The sequence below is a fragment of the Chelonia mydas genome, chromosome 5 (assembly GCF_015237465.2).
Source record: "Chelonia mydas isolate rCheMyd1 chromosome 5, rCheMyd1.pri.v2, whole genome shotgun sequence".
Taxonomy (NCBI): Eukaryota; Metazoa; Chordata; order Testudines; family Cheloniidae; genus Chelonia; species Chelonia mydas.
Window position 1 is genome coordinate 24,888,194 of NC_051245.2, and position 17,590 is coordinate 24,905,783.

The 17,590-nt window shown below is 42.9% G+C and overlaps 1 protein-coding gene across 6 annotated transcripts in view; it reads right to left on the minus strand.

Moving 5' to 3' along the window:
- The window catches only part of NADK2 (NAD kinase 2, mitochondrial), a 69,791-nt gene extending 53,116 nt beyond the window's left edge, over window positions 1-16,675 (minus strand). For 5 of the 6 annotated variants that reach the window (XM_037902666.2, XM_037902665.2, XM_037902664.2 and 2 more), the window contains exon 1: window positions 12,332-16,675. In XM_037902666.2, coding sequence (XP_037758594.1) covers window positions 12,332-12,799 — 468 coding nt within the window. In that variant the 5' untranslated portion in view covers window positions 12,800-16,675. Of the gene's footprint in view, window positions 1-5,609; window positions 5,615-12,331 lie in introns of those variants that run through there. The other variant, XM_043547755.1, reaches the window with a different exon arrangement.
- Between the last annotated feature and the right edge of the window lie 915 nt (window positions 16,676-17,590).

The window sequence follows — 17,590 nt, forward strand, 5'->3', positions numbered from 1 at the left end:
GGGCGAACCATTTTATCTGAAACTTTCCGAGAACATTCAGCCAGAGTCAGACCTGACATTGAAAATTTCAGCCCAAACAGTTTAAATTTGGTAGTTATAAGTAACTGAAAACACGGTCTTACAATGGTAAATGTCAGGCAAACTTAACGACATATGTTGCTACCTGCACCACCTATAATTAAGGTTAAGATTTTGCAATGGGTATTTTTAGTAAAAGTCACAGGCAGGTCGTGGGCAATAAACAATAAATCATGGAAGCCTGAGCCCCACCGCCGCCCAGGGCTGACAGCCTGAGCCCAAACCCTGCCGGGGCTGAAGTCACGGAGGTCACTTAAAATCATGGAATCCGTGACCAACTTGTAGCCTTACCTATAATACATACATGTACATGGTGGTGGGATGGGAAGAGGTTGTTTTTGTTATCTTAGTACTTAGTGTTACCAGCACTTAGGCATCAAGAAATAAAAATAAGCTATTTACAGGATCCACAGTGCACTGCCACCTTTAACTACACAAGCAGAAAGATATCTAAACAGTTCTTCCTCTAGATTTTGATTGTCTTTAAAATCATACCAGCTAAAATCCTAGGCCTTTTAAGTACCAATGAAGTCATGTTCTGTCCTCTTCCTTACACACTGAATTTTCTTTCAAATATGAAAAAAGCAACAGTTGAACTGTGTCACCAGGGCACACTGAACCAACATATTGCTAAGGAGATAATTCAAGTTGATCTAATTCTATTCTGATTTTGCAGTTCAGAACAAAAAGAGAAACAGTTTTTTTATCAAGTAACTGTCTCAAAGATGGCTTCTATTAGAAAGCATACTTAGAAAGTATTTTAAGTCTGTAAAAACTGGCCAATTCTTGGTAACAAGTTTTAAAAACTTAAGGGCATATTGGATTCTACAACTTGGGTAATCTGTGGATTTCATTAAATCCAAAAAGATCATTCAATCCAGATCAGATATTATATTTTAAATCCATGTCTTTACAGGAAAATTAAAGTACTGCACAGATATATATTTTAAAAAAAGCTAGCAGAGACTTCAGGTACTAAACTTGGAAATTCTTCATAAATGATAACACTTGAGTGCTGGAACATACTAACTACTGAATGTTTTGGGTCTATCAAGGTGAACAGTACAAAGACAAGAGTAAAGACCAGAATGTTCAAATGGGCTGAATACTGCACATAACAGAATATTTACAATATCATACTGAAATAATATTATAAATAAAAACTATGGTTCACAAAGAACCTGTAGGCACCCACAAAGAGCTGGCTGATCACTGTACTAGATTTCAGCCTTGTTCCAGAAGTGTACAGCATCTTCATTACAAGGAGCTTAAAGACCTATTGAGCAGCTGGAAGTGAGCCAGCCTAGGTGCTTCTAGTATGGGCTGCTGGTATATAAGAGGAAGAGAAGAAACCAGCAAGAGGAGCATCTAAAGGAGAAGGAAACATGACCATCAGTCAACATATCCAAGGGAGAAGGAAACATACAAAGAGTAAGGAAAGTGAAATGGGGAAAGGGACCAGATAGAGAAGTAGAACACATGGAAGGGGGAGATGGAGAAGAGTGAACAAACTGATTAATGCAATAAATACATCCTCTTTGAAAAAAGTTCATCGTTTTCCACATAAGCAATTGTAGTAACTTCCACAGGGATGTTATGATTGCAATTGTAACACTATGAAAAACACAAGAACTCTTGCTCTAACAGCCAAAAATATCTGATGGCTTATGCTCAAATATGAGAATGGCTAACTGCTTGCTGGCATCAATGGGTAATTTGAGCTTCCTCTGAATCAATTATGGGACACCAATGAAGACAGAATATCATGGTGGGCAAACTTTTTGGCCCGAGGGCCACATCGAGGAATAGAAATTGTATGGCGGGCCATGAATGCCCACAAAATTGGGGTTGGGGTGCGGGAGGGGGTGCGGCCTCTGGGGTGCGGCTGGGGATGAGAGGTTTGGGGTGCAGGAGGGTGCTCAGGGCTGGGATCGAGGGGTTTGGAGAGCGGGGGGGGGATATCAAGCCTGGGGCAAGGGGTTGGGGCGTGGGGAGAGGCTCACGGGGTGCAGGCTCTGAGCGACACTTACCTCAAGCGGCTCCCGGAAGCAGTGACATGTCTCTTCTCTGGCTTGTATGCGGAGGAGTGGCCAGGCGGCTCTGCGCGCTGCCCCATCCGCAGGCACCGTCCCTGAATCTCTCATTGGAGCATGTAGGAGCCAGAGCGGGGCCATGCCGTGGCTTCTAGGAGCTACGTGGTACAGCTCCCACCCGGAACCTGGGCCGAGCCACGTGGTGCAGCCACCAACCCGGCCGGAGCGGGACCAAGCCGTGAGGTCCGGCCCCCGACCCAGCGCCCCGGCTGAAGCGGGTCTGAGCCGCGCGGTGCAGCTCGCAGGCCAGCTTAAAATGGCCTGCAGGCCATAGTCTGCCCATTCCTGGACTAGATGGACCAACAATCTGGTCCACTGATAGTTGGCATTTATTTAGCACTTTTCAGAGGACCTCAAAACAATTAACTGATCCTCAGAGAACCCATGTAAGGCAGGCATCATTTATCCCCTATTTCACAGACACAGAAGTAATTTACTCAAGGTTACACTACTGATTGGAGTAAAGAAATTGGGTTTTGATTAAGTCCTGGTGCTTTAGCTACAAAACTATTCTTCTCTTTGACAGTTACTGATGTAAATCTTTCCTAATGTCTCATTGCCAGAAACGCCTGTAGCTAGTCAACAAAATTAAGCCTGGCAAAGCCTTTTACATAATGCTCTTACTGAGCAAATCTTAAGAGATTAACTTCTTAAGAAAAATGTTACAAGTCAAATACAAAAATTATGAAGGTCCTGTAAAAAGGTTTTGCACTTGTAAAAAAAAAAAAAAAAAAAATATGCAGTAGTTTTATTAATTACAGCAAAACAATCCCAGGTAGACTAAGATTAGTCCTAATTTTCACATGTTATGTCCCAAGAGTGGTCATCAGGCTGGCTGTTTTAATTCTTTCTAAACACTGAATCAAAGCAATCTTTTTTTCTAAAATGGACAAAAATTATTAAAATGTAATGATATTTTAACACTTTGCTAATTCTTTACTGCCTTCCCAACTTATCTTAAATTATTAAAGCGCACGTTTTATGCTTCTTTCTTTAGTTTCCTAATTGTTATAATTTTAGATTTTACATAGTTTTTCACTACGAAGTTTCATGTCAAGAATTGAATTTGATATTAAAATTTCCATAAGTCAAGAAAGCTGAAATGTTCCACCAAGGTACACTCCATCAGGATTTGCGGTTTGAAGTCATTAGGAATTTTGCTCCAGTGTTACTTGATAATTTTAGCAAGTGTATAAAAAAAACTTCACAATAACTATAAAGTATTAAAAGGCTAAATAAAATTATTTCTAACACTGAAACAATTTTGGTTTTAATTTACAAAGATTTTATGCCATTAAGTTTAATGAAAATGTTATTTTAACCGCTCGTGCTGCAGACACTTATGCACATGCTTAAAGTTAAGCATGAGTAGTCCAAATGAAGACAACAGGACTATTCATGCAACTAAAATTACACACCTGCTTAAGTGGTTGCAGAATCAGGACCTTAATCTTCAATATTTTTCTCTATAGCACTTTTGTAAAATTTGAGTAAGATAGTCTACCATTGTGGCTTTTAAAAAGAGGCCAGCATTTATAATTTAGTTCATTATAAATGCTGATCTAGAGTTGCAGCAGCACAAATTTTCATATCAATTTTGCTAAGCTTCGAAGTGATTGGTATTGCTCCATTCTGATTTTTAAAAGATGGCATTATGGTAAGTTTACAGCTCTGGATTCAAAGATTTTGGTAGTTAGTGGGAAATGGGAATAACTCTTCAAACAATCTTAAAGTCTATAACAGCTACAGTTGCCTCTTTCCAGGAAGAATTCCAGTATTGCCCTATTAACAACTTAAATTTCTAGCCAGAAGCTGTTTGTAAGAAAGGAAAGTCACTGAACAAGAATGTGTCTCAGGAATCCAAGCATACTGCATTTATCTGCACTCTCTCGAGTGCCTGTTTTGGTGTCATGAGCGACCAGGATCCATCTAGAAGGCAATTGTTAGAGCAACCCACACACAGCAGAACCTCAGAGTTATGAACATCAGTGTTATGAACTGACCGGTCAACCACATACCTCATTTGGAACCAGAAGTACTCAATCAGGCAGCGTGGGGGGGTGCGTGTGTGAAGCAGCAAATACTATATACTACAGCACAGTACTGTGTTAAAGGTAAACTACTAAAAAAAAAATAAAGGGAAGTTTAAAAAAGATTTGACAAGGTAAGGAAACTGTTCCTGTGCTTGTTTCATTTAAATTAAAATGGTCAAAAGTACCATTTTTCTTCTGCATAATAAAGTTTCAAAGCTGTATTAAGTCAATGTCCAGTAGTAAACTTTTGAAAGAACCATAACGTTTTGTTCAGTTACAAACATTTCAGAGTTACTAACAACCTCTATTCCCACGGTGTTTGTAATTCTGAGGTTCTACTGTACTCTCTTTAAGGCTGTGTACACACACTACTATTTACATCATTATAAGTTATGTCACTCTGGGGTGCGAATAAGCCACTCCCGAGTGAAATAAGTTACACCAACCTAAGCGCCAGTGTGAACAGCACTATACTGCCACTCGTGGGGGCTGGAGTAATTCAGTCAACAGGAGAGCTCTCTCCCATCAGCTTAGAGCATCTGCACTAGCAGCGCTACAGCGGCACAGCTGCGTCAATGCAGCTGCTCTGCTGTAAGCTGTGTGTGTAGCCATAGCCTTAGACCCAAATATCTGGTGCAAGCATATGAGCAACTGCAGTACTAATCACCTGCAGTTCCTTCCAAAGAAAACTACCATTTGATGACTGAAGAAGCAGAGTGAGGATTTGCATAGGCTTGGGGAACTCAAGTGACAGGCAGGCAGCCTTTTCTTCTCCAGTGTGAATTGTTCAAGTGGATCTCCACTCTTGGCAGTGACCACTGAAAGCACATGAAGAGCATTTAAAGACTGAAGGACTGTACTTCCAAAGAGGATTAGACTTCACTTCTAAATCAAGAAAGCAGTGTTAAGTGAGGGATAACTGTAGTTCCTCACAAAAGCTTTAAGAACTTTATTCACAATCTGGTGAAGAGGCGCACACATGCATAGAGCCCTGATAGCCAAAAGCTTCAGTTTATAACTGAACCACAAGGCTGCATTTGTACTTCTTAGGTGAGCTAACATGCCTGCCAGGCATTTGGTATAGTCTCAGGAAGCCATTAGCAAAGCCAAACAGAAATACCTTGTATTGGTAACAAATTTATTTGAGCATAAGCTTTCGTGAGCTACAGCTCACTTCATCGGATGCATCCGATGCAGTGAGCTGTAGCTCACGAAAGCTTATGCTCAAATAAATGTGTTAGTCTCTAAGGTGCCACAAATACTTTTTTTCTTTTTGCGGATACAGACTAACACGGCTGCTATTCTGAAACCTTGTATTGGTAGTAATCATTCCCTATTCATTATCTGAGGTACTTCCTGTGTGAAACTTTACTTAAAGATGACTGTCAGGTAAACAACCCTGAACCAGTTCTTTGAACTCAATAAGAGATAGCAGCAGCAATTGTGCCATTTGAACCTCAGAATGAATTTGCTCAGATTTCTTTAGTCCAATAGAGAGACAGACCTTTTATCTTTAAAATTAGAAGAACTTGGAGTAAGTATTTCCCTTATACTGGTGCAAGAATTTAGTTTCTCCTACTTTGTTTAGAAAAGAAACTTTCACCGCAGCATTTTCTCATGGAAGTAGGATAGGAAACTATACAAATGAAACAAAAATCAAGTACTTTTATTTCCATTTGCAACACCCAATTCAAATTAATTCAACTACATACAGAAAGGAAAAGCAAAAGATTCACCTTTTCAGGGACAATTTAATCAGATCTACTTCAGGGTTCTGGGCTCATCATCAAAATAATTATCCATTAGCAGATGCTGCAGGCAGGCAGAGCCAAAGGACACTGTCTTTCTTGGAAGCGCCTGCTATGTTCTCCTGACTGTGATTGGAGGGACTACTGATGCCCGATATACTGAAGACTTCCCCACTGACATTAATGAGAGTTGAATGATTAAATCCCATGGAATGCTTTGAAAAGCGTACATGGTTCTAAAAAACCTACTAATGATGAGAAAGAGTTCGTTACTACTTTGTATACAGATACCACAGTTTATACATTCCCTGCAACGGAGCCCCTAGACACTATACACTGTTCTTGAATACTGGATAAAACTGATACCAAGTTTATAATTAGACACAATGAAGAGCTAGAGCAGGAAGCCTAAAATCTAGTGTCTTTATTTTTGCTCATTCATGTCAAACCCTTACTTATCTCAATGAACGCTTTTCTTCCTGAGATGACAGGAAAATGGATTAAGGACAAGCTGACAACCATAATTTCCTCAGGTTGTGAAGTCACCTTCCATAGAAGCAATGAAATTCGCATACGTATGTCCAACATGCAGTTAAATCCTCTCAAGCAAGTGCTTTCTGGAGATATTTACTTCATGTAAGACATACTCAATAAGGAGCAAAAAATCACCTTGAGTACATTTTTAAGACCACCATCACGATACAGTGAAAGTGATTAATTCCATTGTTCAAGATGAAGGACATGTTAGAAGTAAGTAGAATGGTAAAAAGTTAGAAGATTTCTCCTTTTTACAACCATTTGAGTTTTAAAGGGATAGTTACAGGAAGGTAAATGCTTGAATAAACAGGTAAGTACAGAACATATGGGGAGGTCATGCAAACAAACGTATAAGGATATCAGCCTATTACTGCAATGGCAGCTGGAAAAAATTTGATACAATTAGTTTGTCAACAAATACAAAAGTGAACCCATCCATGTCCAGGGCTTTGTGTGGCATCACAGCAGCAAGGCACAGTAGGGGAGGCTGGAATGGGCATGTGCCCTTTTTTGGGGGGTACTATTTTTTTTTTGAACAAATGATAAAGAAGACTTGAAAGGTTTTTTTCCTGAAGTTTTTTCGTATGTGTTTAATTTACATTAGAAATTCAGGTCCCATCTAGCTTTAAAGACTGATAACTGGAGGACTAGTAAAATGATGACAAAGGCCAAGAAAGTAAAAAAACTGAACAATGACAGGAAAAATTTTTAGTAACACTGTTTAAAAATTTTGTTTAAAAGCATTTAACTTTAATGTTTAAACAATGGACAAAGAAAAATTAAATATTCAGGGAGAAATTTTCAAAAGTGACTTACACTCCTCAGTCCTATTGACTTTCAGTAAAACTCAGGCACTTTCAAAAACTCTTTGCCACATAAATTAAGGCAAGGGATCACAAAAAAAACATCCTAAGTGATCCCCAATATTACCTCCAGCAAAAGGGAAGGCCAGACTTGACTTTCCTGATATTTCTAATGTAACATGCAAGCAGGAGAACACACTATGCAGGACTCCTTTAAACAGTTTTTTGTGGCTATGTCATTTCTCCCTCTGAAGTCAGAATCAATTATTACTGGCGTAATACAGTTTTCATTTTCTAAGGTGTTATGATGAAGGAATACTTTTAGTTTTTCTTGGCAGTTTTCTTTGACAAGGGGTAGAAAGCAAGGAATGGGAAACTGAAAGACAAGGTATGCTGTATTTTTGCCCTGGATCCCGCAAGGACTTATGCACTGACTTCGGTGGGACTGCTCACAGTGTATAGTGATTTAGATTGCTCCATTCTGATTTTTAAAAGATGGTATTATGGTAAGTTTTCAGTTCTAGATTCAAAGATTTTCACAGTTAGTGGGAAATGTTAAGCATGTACCTAAGTCATTGCAAGATCGGTCTCTGTGTTTAAACCAGTTCAATTTAAAGCTGTTCAATTCGCCAGTGCAAATGAAGCCTTGGAGACCAAAAAGGTAAAGACAACTAACCCAAAACAGAGGCAAAAAAAAGGCTTCTATTTATGGAGCAAGGCGCTTTTATATTCATCCCACTTGTTAAGGAAGTAGGAAAGCAATACAGTTGTAACAGTTAATTACTTTATATTTTCAAAATGCACTACAGAGGCTATGGCTACACTAGAAACTCTCTAGTGTAGCTGCTCTAAGCCGACGGGGGGGTGGGGGTGGGGGTTAATTACTCCAGCCCCTGTGAGCAGCGGTAGCTGTGTCAGCAGGAGAAGCTCTCCCACTGACATAGCATACCCACACCGGCACATAAATCGGCATAAATTACATTGCTCAAGGAGGTGGCTAATTCACACCCCTGAGTGACAATGTATGTTAACATAAGCTGTAGTGTAGCCATAACCAAAGTTCTTTCTTGAACAGCAGCAGTGACTCTTGAAATGCTAACATTAACAATTCTGCTCTCTGGACAAGAAACTATATGATAAAATGGAAGAGACAGGTTATAAGAAGACAGGTTGGGGGGAGAGATAGCTCAGTGGTTTGAGCACTGGCCTGCTAAACCCAGGGTTGTGAGTTCAATCCTTGAGGGGGCCATTTAGGGATCTGGGGCAAAAACTGGGGGATTGGTCCTGCTTTGAGCAGGGGGCTGGACTAGATGACCTCCTGAGGTCCCTTCCAACCCTGATAATCTATGATTCTATGATAAAGTTGTTGCAGTTAGACATAGGATTTCCATGCCAGACTACTAGGAAAGAGAACTTCTCCTGTATAAGTACTTCCCCATCCAGAATTCTGCACTTCCATCTCATTCAGCTACACAGACAGAAAGTAGTAAACTGTCTCTTGAACTGATCAATGTAGACCATTTCTCAATCTAAAAAAAAAAAAAAAGGTCTATCCAAAAAGTGAACCTTGGATATTCTGTCAGAACATTAAACATGTATAAAAAACAACAGTAAGCTTTTCAAGGCAGAAAGGTGTATAAACAAAAATACTATGCCCGAGGAAGTGATATCCTTGCATACTTCAAAGAGGTCATATCTGAAAAAGGAAACAGTAACGAATAAGTCCTAAACTACATTACTCCATGTTCAACCCCTACCCCCTACTCAGCATATTTACTGAGATTTCTGTTTACTTGCTCAGGTTTAAGAAAAAAACATGCAGAGCCAATCATAACATTCTGCAAACAAAAGAAAATTCAAGAAATGGGAACATCCAAAATTAGAAGCCTGGGGCACAAGGTAAGAGGAACTTTGAGTACCTTAGCGCACAAGCCCCTTTTAATGCATACATGTACACAGCAAAGTCTTAAATCAACCTTGAAAATCATAACTAAGCGCTTACTTGCCCTGTCTACTGGGGGAATTTCTCAGCTGGAATTATACAGCTATACCCATGTGGATGCTCTTATCCTGGCACACGAGTGCCTCTTTCCAGTTTAGTTTATGATGTAACAAGCTAAACCAGAAAAAGGCACTTATTCCAGAATAAGAACATCCACAAAGAATGCTATAGCAGTATTATATTTCTACAGTTACACCAGTGAATTTCCCATACAGACAAATCCTAAGTTTAGTGTGTCACCTCCATGAGCGGGCACATACAGTCTGGATTGTTACGTTTTCATGACAATTGTGAAGGCTAATTTAAGTGGAGAGAGGTCTGCCTTAAATTAATTATTAGTTTAAGATAGTACCTATAAACATAAGCACTTTCTAAACATTTGAGATGGGGTTAATTCTATCCCAAAGAGCTCACAGTCTATGGAGAAGCAGAAAAATGATTAGGGGATGGCAAAAAAAAGTTGTTGTTTTTTAAATATATATACAAGTCAATTAGATTCGCTGTAGGCAGCACAGCAAGAATAGGATCTTTAAAATGGACTTAAATGTTCAAAGGGTAGAGGTCTTATGGATGATCTCTGGAAGGTCAAACCATGCTCAGGGGACCACCTGGAAGAAGGCATGGTGACAAATGAGTGAGACAGTGACGACCAGGTGGATGAGTGTGGTAGCACTGGCAGAGAAGTGGGACACAGGATTAAACCTGACAAGGGAATTCAAGTAGGGAAGAGCAGAGTTCTATAATGCATTGAATGTGGTAACAAAAAGCTCATATTTGAAGCTATATATAGCATATGGGGTTTCAAAGGATGGACTCAAAGAAAGTGAGAATAGACAAGAAAAGTTACTTAAACAACTAACTGCATTTTGTATGTACTCAACGGACAACAGTAGGCTTCTGTGAGGCCTGAGAGGAGGATTTTGTAGTAGTTGAGGTGGGATCTAAGAACCTAAATGAGGGCTGGGAGAAAAAAAAAAGGAAATCACACATTTGGGAAATAGTGACAGGAGAGGGAGAAGTAAAAACAGCCCCCATAAGCCTAAAAATAAGGTTAGAAATCCAGAGCTAAGGACACAATAGAATCCCTTTCTCTGATTGAACTTAATCATACATACAGCCTTTATCACCACATAAAGGAGGCAAATATTAGGACAGTTCTCTGTAGCTCATTAGTAGTTCTTGGAACTTCTCACCAAAATGTAACTGACTTACATGAGGCCTTGAAATTACCATATCATAGTATTATTGGACAGATTAACCTTGTCAATTCCATCTACCACAGGAGGTAAAATTTAAAAAAACACAAGAAACAAAAAGTGTTTAACAACAGACTTACGTTCTTCTAATGGCCCTCTTTATAAAGGGGGAAGACATAAAAGGTGTAGGATTTAAATCTGTTGCTGCTCTTAGGTCTATTCCACATCTTTTTGACAAACTAACAGATTACGGGTATGTCTTCATTAACAACGTTAAAGCGCTGCCACGGCAACGCTTTAACGTGGCCACGTAGTCACGACACTGAGCTCTCCCAGTGCTGTTAAAAAAACACCCCCATGAGGGGAGCAGCTACCAGCACTGGGAGCGCGGCTCAGTGCTGGTGCACTGTCCACACTGCCACTTTACAGCACTGAAACTTGCAGCGCTCAGGGGTGTGTTTTTTCACACCCCTGAGCAAGAAAGTTGCCGCGCTGTAAAGTGGCAGTGTAGACAAGGCCTAAGACCAAAGCTGTATCAGCTAATATCCAACATCTCCCATGTAACGTCTGCACTCCAGCCTACAGTGTCACTAAGAAGTTAGGACAGCCCAAGCTTGACAGGGAGTTCAAACACATAATAAATGGGAAGCGAGCACCTAGTTCAATGCATATGCTCATGAATGAGCTAGGCAGGCCAACACCTAGAATACTAGGGATTAGGAATCACTGTTTGTATGATGGAGCTGGCCCCAATAATCTCAAACTTTAAGAACAAGTGCACAAAGACTGTACTGTGTGCCTGGCTGTGAGGCTGCTGCCAGCAAATGTTTCTACCTTGACATACTATCTCCCTGTTACTTTGGTGAATAATCCATAAAGGATCTTCCTAGCTGGTATTGAGCAATGATGGTCAGTTCAATTGTATTCAACTTCCTACTATCAGGATACTTTCACATAGTCTAGATTTTGCTGAAAGAGGCTTTATATAATTTGTTTTCATTAAACCAATTAGTAACACTGGTGTTTAAATCTAAACTGGTCACCTGCCGTATTTGTAACCCAAGCTTTGCAGCCCTGTGCTAACATCTGAAAACAGTGTGTGAGACTGCATGGTTGTTTGTAGTGTTGTTGTAGCCTAGTTGGTCCCAGGAAATAAGATAGATAAGGTGAGTAAGGTAGCAACTTGTATTGGACCAAGTTCTGTTGGTGAAACAGGCAAGTTTTTGGAGTAGCCGCCGTGTTAGTCTGCTTAGCCGTCTTAGTCTGTATTTGCAAAAAGGAGTACTTGTGGCACCTTAGAGACTGACCAATTTATTTGAGCATAAGCTTTCGTGAGCTACAGCTCACTATGCATCCAATCAAGTGAGCTGTAGCTCACAAAAGCTTATGCTCAAATAAATTGGTCAGTCTCTAAGGTGCCACAAGTACTCCTTTTCTTTAGGCAAGTTTTTGAGCTTCACAGAGATAGAAAGCCTGCCTCTTTCACAAACAGAATTTGGTCGAATAAAAGATATTACCTCATCCACCTTGTTTCTCTCAAACTGAATGGTAACAGTGCACCTCCTTCCCCCACCTGTGGGGCTGGAGCCAAGGCAATGTTGTTGAAAGTTTATTTAGTGTTAAGGATCTCACATTTATTTGACTCTAGGTGCCTACAGACCTGCCTGTGCCCCCTGAAAAGTGAGCTTTATCAGGGGCTAATCTGGCCTGTTTCCCTGAACGGGTGAAGCTGGAGCAGGTGGCAGCGGCTGAGATTACCCTAGCTGGGCATCCTGCCCGCTGAGGACCGTAGGGCCGAGGGTACCAGCCTGGCTGGGGGTAATGAGCTGTGCCGCACTCACCAGTTGTTTGAGATCTTCCTCCGAGAGCCCCGCGTAGCGGTAGCGCTGCTGCTCGAACTCGTATCTGGTGGTCTTGGCCACCACCACGACCCGGGAGGGGCGGAACCCACCGCCACAAGCGAGCCGCGCGCTCCCCGCGCTCCTCCCCCGCCGCTGATCCAGCCACGACAGGGCGAACCCAGAAGAGTTCTGCTGGCCCAGCGCGAAGGGTCCGGGTCCAGGCGAGCCTGCGCTCTCCTGCTGGAGGAGCCGCTGGGGTGGGAACCCGGCGGCGGCGAAGGAGGGGAGCAAGGACTCGGCCCGGCTCCGCCGGCTGCACGTGAGGAGGCGCCGCTGAAGCCCGCCGGGCAGCGGCAGCCCGGCCAGGAGAGACGCAGCCGCTGCTTGGTATTTCAGCAGGGAGCGCAGGGCGGCCGCCCGGCTGGCTGCGCAGCGGCAGCCGCACAGGAAGCCCGGGTAGCAGGTCATAGCCCGGGCTTCGCTACCCCCGGACCCGTAATGGCCGGGAGCGGGTGGCAGGAACAACCCACCCCTGGCCGCTCCAACCGCGCAGCTCTTCGAGGGGGGCGGAGACAGATCCGGCAAACCACAGCCCGCCGCCTCCTAAGCGCTAAACACACATGGTACGTGCGCGCCGGCCTAGAGACCCAGCTCACGGAACAGACAGCGCACGCGCCCAACACAAGGACTAGGAAAGAGAGACATACTCACCCACCGGAACATAATATGGACTGCGCATGCGCCCGACTCAATCAAACAAATAGGGGGAAACTTTTCCGGGCTGCTGACAGGACGAACAGCGCATTTCAACCAATCAGGAAGAAAAGAACGCCAAACCGAGGAAGGGCGGGAGGAAAAGGCCGTGGGGTGCTTATCTACATCAACCCCTACAGATTGCCGCTCCGTCCTTTTGGGATTACTGAGGGGTGCGCATGCGCTTCCCCCTCCCGGCACTCTCCTGAAGCCCGACGAGCCTGGGAAGGATCAAGAGATAGCGATTGGATTCGAACTGAGAAGTTGGGTGGGCGAGCTAGAGAGTAACTGCCATCACAGAGCCAGTTAGAACTGGCTCGGAGGGGGCGGGGCGCCCCTCCTGAGGGGAGTTGTTGACTGTAGGCAGGGAACGCTGGGCTGTCAAACTGCCACCTGTCCAGGGCAGCCTCCCTGTCTGCGAGCCATGAGGCAGAGTACACAGAGAGCACCGTGTCACCCTGGCATCGTGCTACGGGCGGGCTCTGACTAGCACTAGCTAAAAACCTATATATATATATATATATGCCCCCTCTGATGAATCCCCTGCACACCCCATGATGCCCCCATGCCACGAACCCCCATGCTCACCCCACCTTGCCATACTGCATCACAACCCCCCGTATCCCCAGTGAAACCTTGCTGTGCGCTGTGACACCCACCCCTTGAGTACCCTGGGCCGCCGACTGCTACGCCACGACCCCAATTGCGTACCGTAAACTGCCCGTAAATTGCCCTGAGGGCCATGATCCCTGCTGTGCCCCAGGCTGCCCCTGTGCCAGGACCCCTCTACTGTGCTCTTGGCTGAACATCCTCTTCCCCCTCCCCGCCCCCCAGGTCTTGACACATCTCACCTCCCCACAAAACCCAGACTGACACCCCCCCCCATCTTGCCACAACCCCATCCGCAAAGCCCAGACTGACCCCCCTCTCCAGGTCTTGCCACACGCACAACCCCGTCCACAAAGCCCAGGCTGCCTCCCCTGGCCTGTGCCATAACCACAGGCAGCTCAGCATCCACCGGCAGCCCCACCGATCAGCTCCTTCCCATCCCTCCCAGCGCCTTCCATCTGCTGCAGATCAGCTGTTTAGCAGCTTGTGGGAGGAGTGAGGGCAGGGTGCGCTCAAGGGAGGGGGCAGAATGGGGTGGAGTGGGGGTAGGGCCTGGAGTGGGGCAGGGGATTGAGCTCTCCCCAGCAACTCATAAAGACATTGCCTATGGCTACACAGCCCTGCTGTGCCCCAGTCAGCCCTCCTCCCCCCCCCCCCCCCCCCGCCCCGGGCCATGCAACAACCCCCCTCCTACTGTGCCCCAGTTACATCCCCTGGGGCTGTGCCACGATCCTACCCTGCTGTGCCCCAGTCTGCCCTCCCACCCCGCACTGTGCCCCAGGCTACCCCTGTTACGCACACAATTTAGGGCTCTCACCCCCCATCCTCTCTTTTGGGTACTCAGGAAGTAAGGGACCCAACTTTACCCCTCCGTGGGCTCCGGGCTAACACCCATTCCAGTGGGCTCTGGGCTTTATAGTCTGCAGGGCCTTTTCCAAGTGTAAGAGTCTTACACAATAATATCCTTAACCTATATTTATTAACAATTGATTGACAGAATACACATGCTAAGTGTACAGTGCTCACGACTCCCAATAAGGCTAACAAACTTTTCCTGGTGGCCAGTCAGGATCAGGTAGTCCAGGACTCCAGCTTCTGAACAGTATATAGATGGCAGGGTGTCATGGTTTTGGCAGCTTTGATGTTGGACTGTGTTCTGGAGTTAGGTTCTTCTTCCATTTCTTCTTGGACCCCAATTTTTATAGTGAAACTTGAGTCCTTACGATCTGTATGTGAGCCGATTATTTTTACTAAAGTATTATGAAATAATTCTTTAACCAGTCCTAACATCGTGAAACACTTGTTTACCAATCATGCCCCACCACCTGAGTTGGTTCCAATCTTGCAAAATTAGTTATGCAACAGACAGAATCAATTAAAGAATCAGACAGAGACCATCAGGGTGGATTAAAAATCAATGATTTTTTTAAAAAAAGTTTTTTTGATAAAATGCTTGAAGAAAAAAGCCTATCTAAAGATAGTTTTAATTAAGCTACATTATAGCTCAAAGATATCTCATCATGGAATAGGGATTATAAATTCTAATTCTATAGTTTGAGACAATATAGTCATGTAATATTTAAGAAAAGTTTTGTAAATGAGTTCCAATAGTTCATGGATTAGGGACCCAATTTTGGGGGGTTCCAGGGGCTTCTGTATAGATTATTTAGATTAATCTTTCTAGCTACCCAATGGGATCATGGTAAATAGGCCCAATGGCCTGTGACGGGATATTAGATGGGGTGGGATCCGAATTACCCAGGAAAGAATTTTCTGTAGTATCTGGCTGATGAATCTTGCCCATATGCTCAGGGTTTAGCTGATCGCCCTATTTGAGGTCGGAAAGGAATTTTCCTCCAGGGCAGATTGGAAGAGGCCCTGGAGGTTTTTCGCCTTCCTCTGTAGCATGGGGCACGGGTCACTTGCTGGAGGATTCTCTGCTCCTTGAAGTCTTTAAACTACGATTTGAGGACTTCAATAGCACAGATATAGGTGTGAGGTTTTTTGCAGGAGTGGTAGGTGAAGTTCTGTGGCCTGCGTTGTGCAGGAGGTCAGACTAGATGATCATAATGGTCCCTTCTGACCTAAATATCTATGAATCTATGACTCAGTGATGGTAGAAGATACCGTCAGAGATGCTTAGTTTTGCAGTTCTCAAACTGGATTTGTGTCTCCAGAGATAACATGCTTGTTAACAGAAAAAATGTTTTAAATAAATAGAGGTGAGAAATAACAGACCTCAACTCTATTGTCCCTCTGCAAATCTATGTACAGAGAGTCAATCCCTTACCTCTCTCTAAAAGTGCAAAGTTTCAAAAAGTTCAATGAATAGAAGATTGTTGGGGGCGGAATAGATCTGGACAAGGAGAAGAAGTCTGGAGATAAATGTGAGAAGGGAGGGACAGGCAGTAGAAACAAAAGTGAAGCTGTTTGAGCAGCATATTCCAGAAGTCTTGAGGTCTTTCTGAGCGTAGCCTTCATTGATTTGAGATCTTCCACACCATTCTCTCACTAGAAGGGAAAACCTATAATGGCAGCAGGCCATAAAAAAAACCCAGTTTGGGAATATTTTAATGAAGTTCCTCTACCTGTGGGTAAGACAGGCATGCATGCAAAATGTGCAACAAAGAAATGCAAGGCTTGGTTGCCCAAATGAAACAACATCATGAGAAGTGATCCTTCTCAGGAGGAAGCTGTGTTGAAGATGATGAAAGGAACCTGTCTGAACATGCAGGATCTTCAGATTGGTAAACTTTTTTATTTCATACTTCTTTCTTAAGGACTGCCTGTCTTCATTCTGGACTATTCTTGAATTCTCATGTTTGAGGAAAAACTATAGTTGTTACTGTATGGTACTATCATTTTAGATGCAGTTGTGATAAAAAAATAAATAGCTGAAGTAAGCAGCTCTTCCTTTTACAATTTCACCTTTAGAGTAGTACTGAGTGTCAGTTAATGCAATGAGTAATATTAAATGAGCAGTATGGTAATAATAATTAAATAACTGCATTGACTTATTTTGTTTAGGAGAATCCATTGTCAACATACAGGCTTCTGAAGACTATCCACTTTCAAGATCACTATCATTTTCTATAGTTTTAGAGTTATCTGCCAATGATAATGTTTCAGTCACATCATGTATGTCACATAGCCACAGTATATCACCTGTAGCAAAAAGAAAAAAAAAATCTCCATCATCCAGAAATAACCATAGATAAGTTTGTGGTAAGAACCAGCAGATTACAAAAGGAGGTAATTGATGAAAAAATTGCCCGGTTTGTATATTCAACAAACTCTCCTTTCTGTATGATTAAGAACCCACACTTCATTAACATGGTTCAGTCATTAAGACCAGGATACAGTCCACCCAACAGAGCAGATGTCACAGGCAAATTGCCAGATAAAGTGTATGAAAGAGAAATTGAGCAGTGTGCAAAAGGTCTAGAGGGTAAAATTTTTAACCTGAGTCTTGATGGGTGGGGTAACGTCCACAGCGATCCTGTTGTATGTGCTTGTGTGACAACAGAAGAAGGGAAAGTCTTCCTTACAGAAACAATTGATACATCAGAAAATGCACACACAGCAGAATACTTACAAGAAGTATCAGTAAAAGCTATAACAAACTGTGAAAAAAATTCAAATGTCTAGTACACAGCTTGGTCACAGACAATGCTGAAAATATATCCAAGATGAGAAGAAATTATTTAGGAGAGAGTCCCAAGCTATAACATATGGTTGCAGTGCTCATTTGATGCACCTCTTAGCCAAAGACTTCAGTGTTCCAGAAATAAAGGCTAATGTTGAAATTGCAAAATACTTCTGTAACAACCACTTTGCCGCAGCTGCTCTGAAAAAAGTGGGAAGAACCAAGCTAACACTCCCAGAAGATGTGTGATG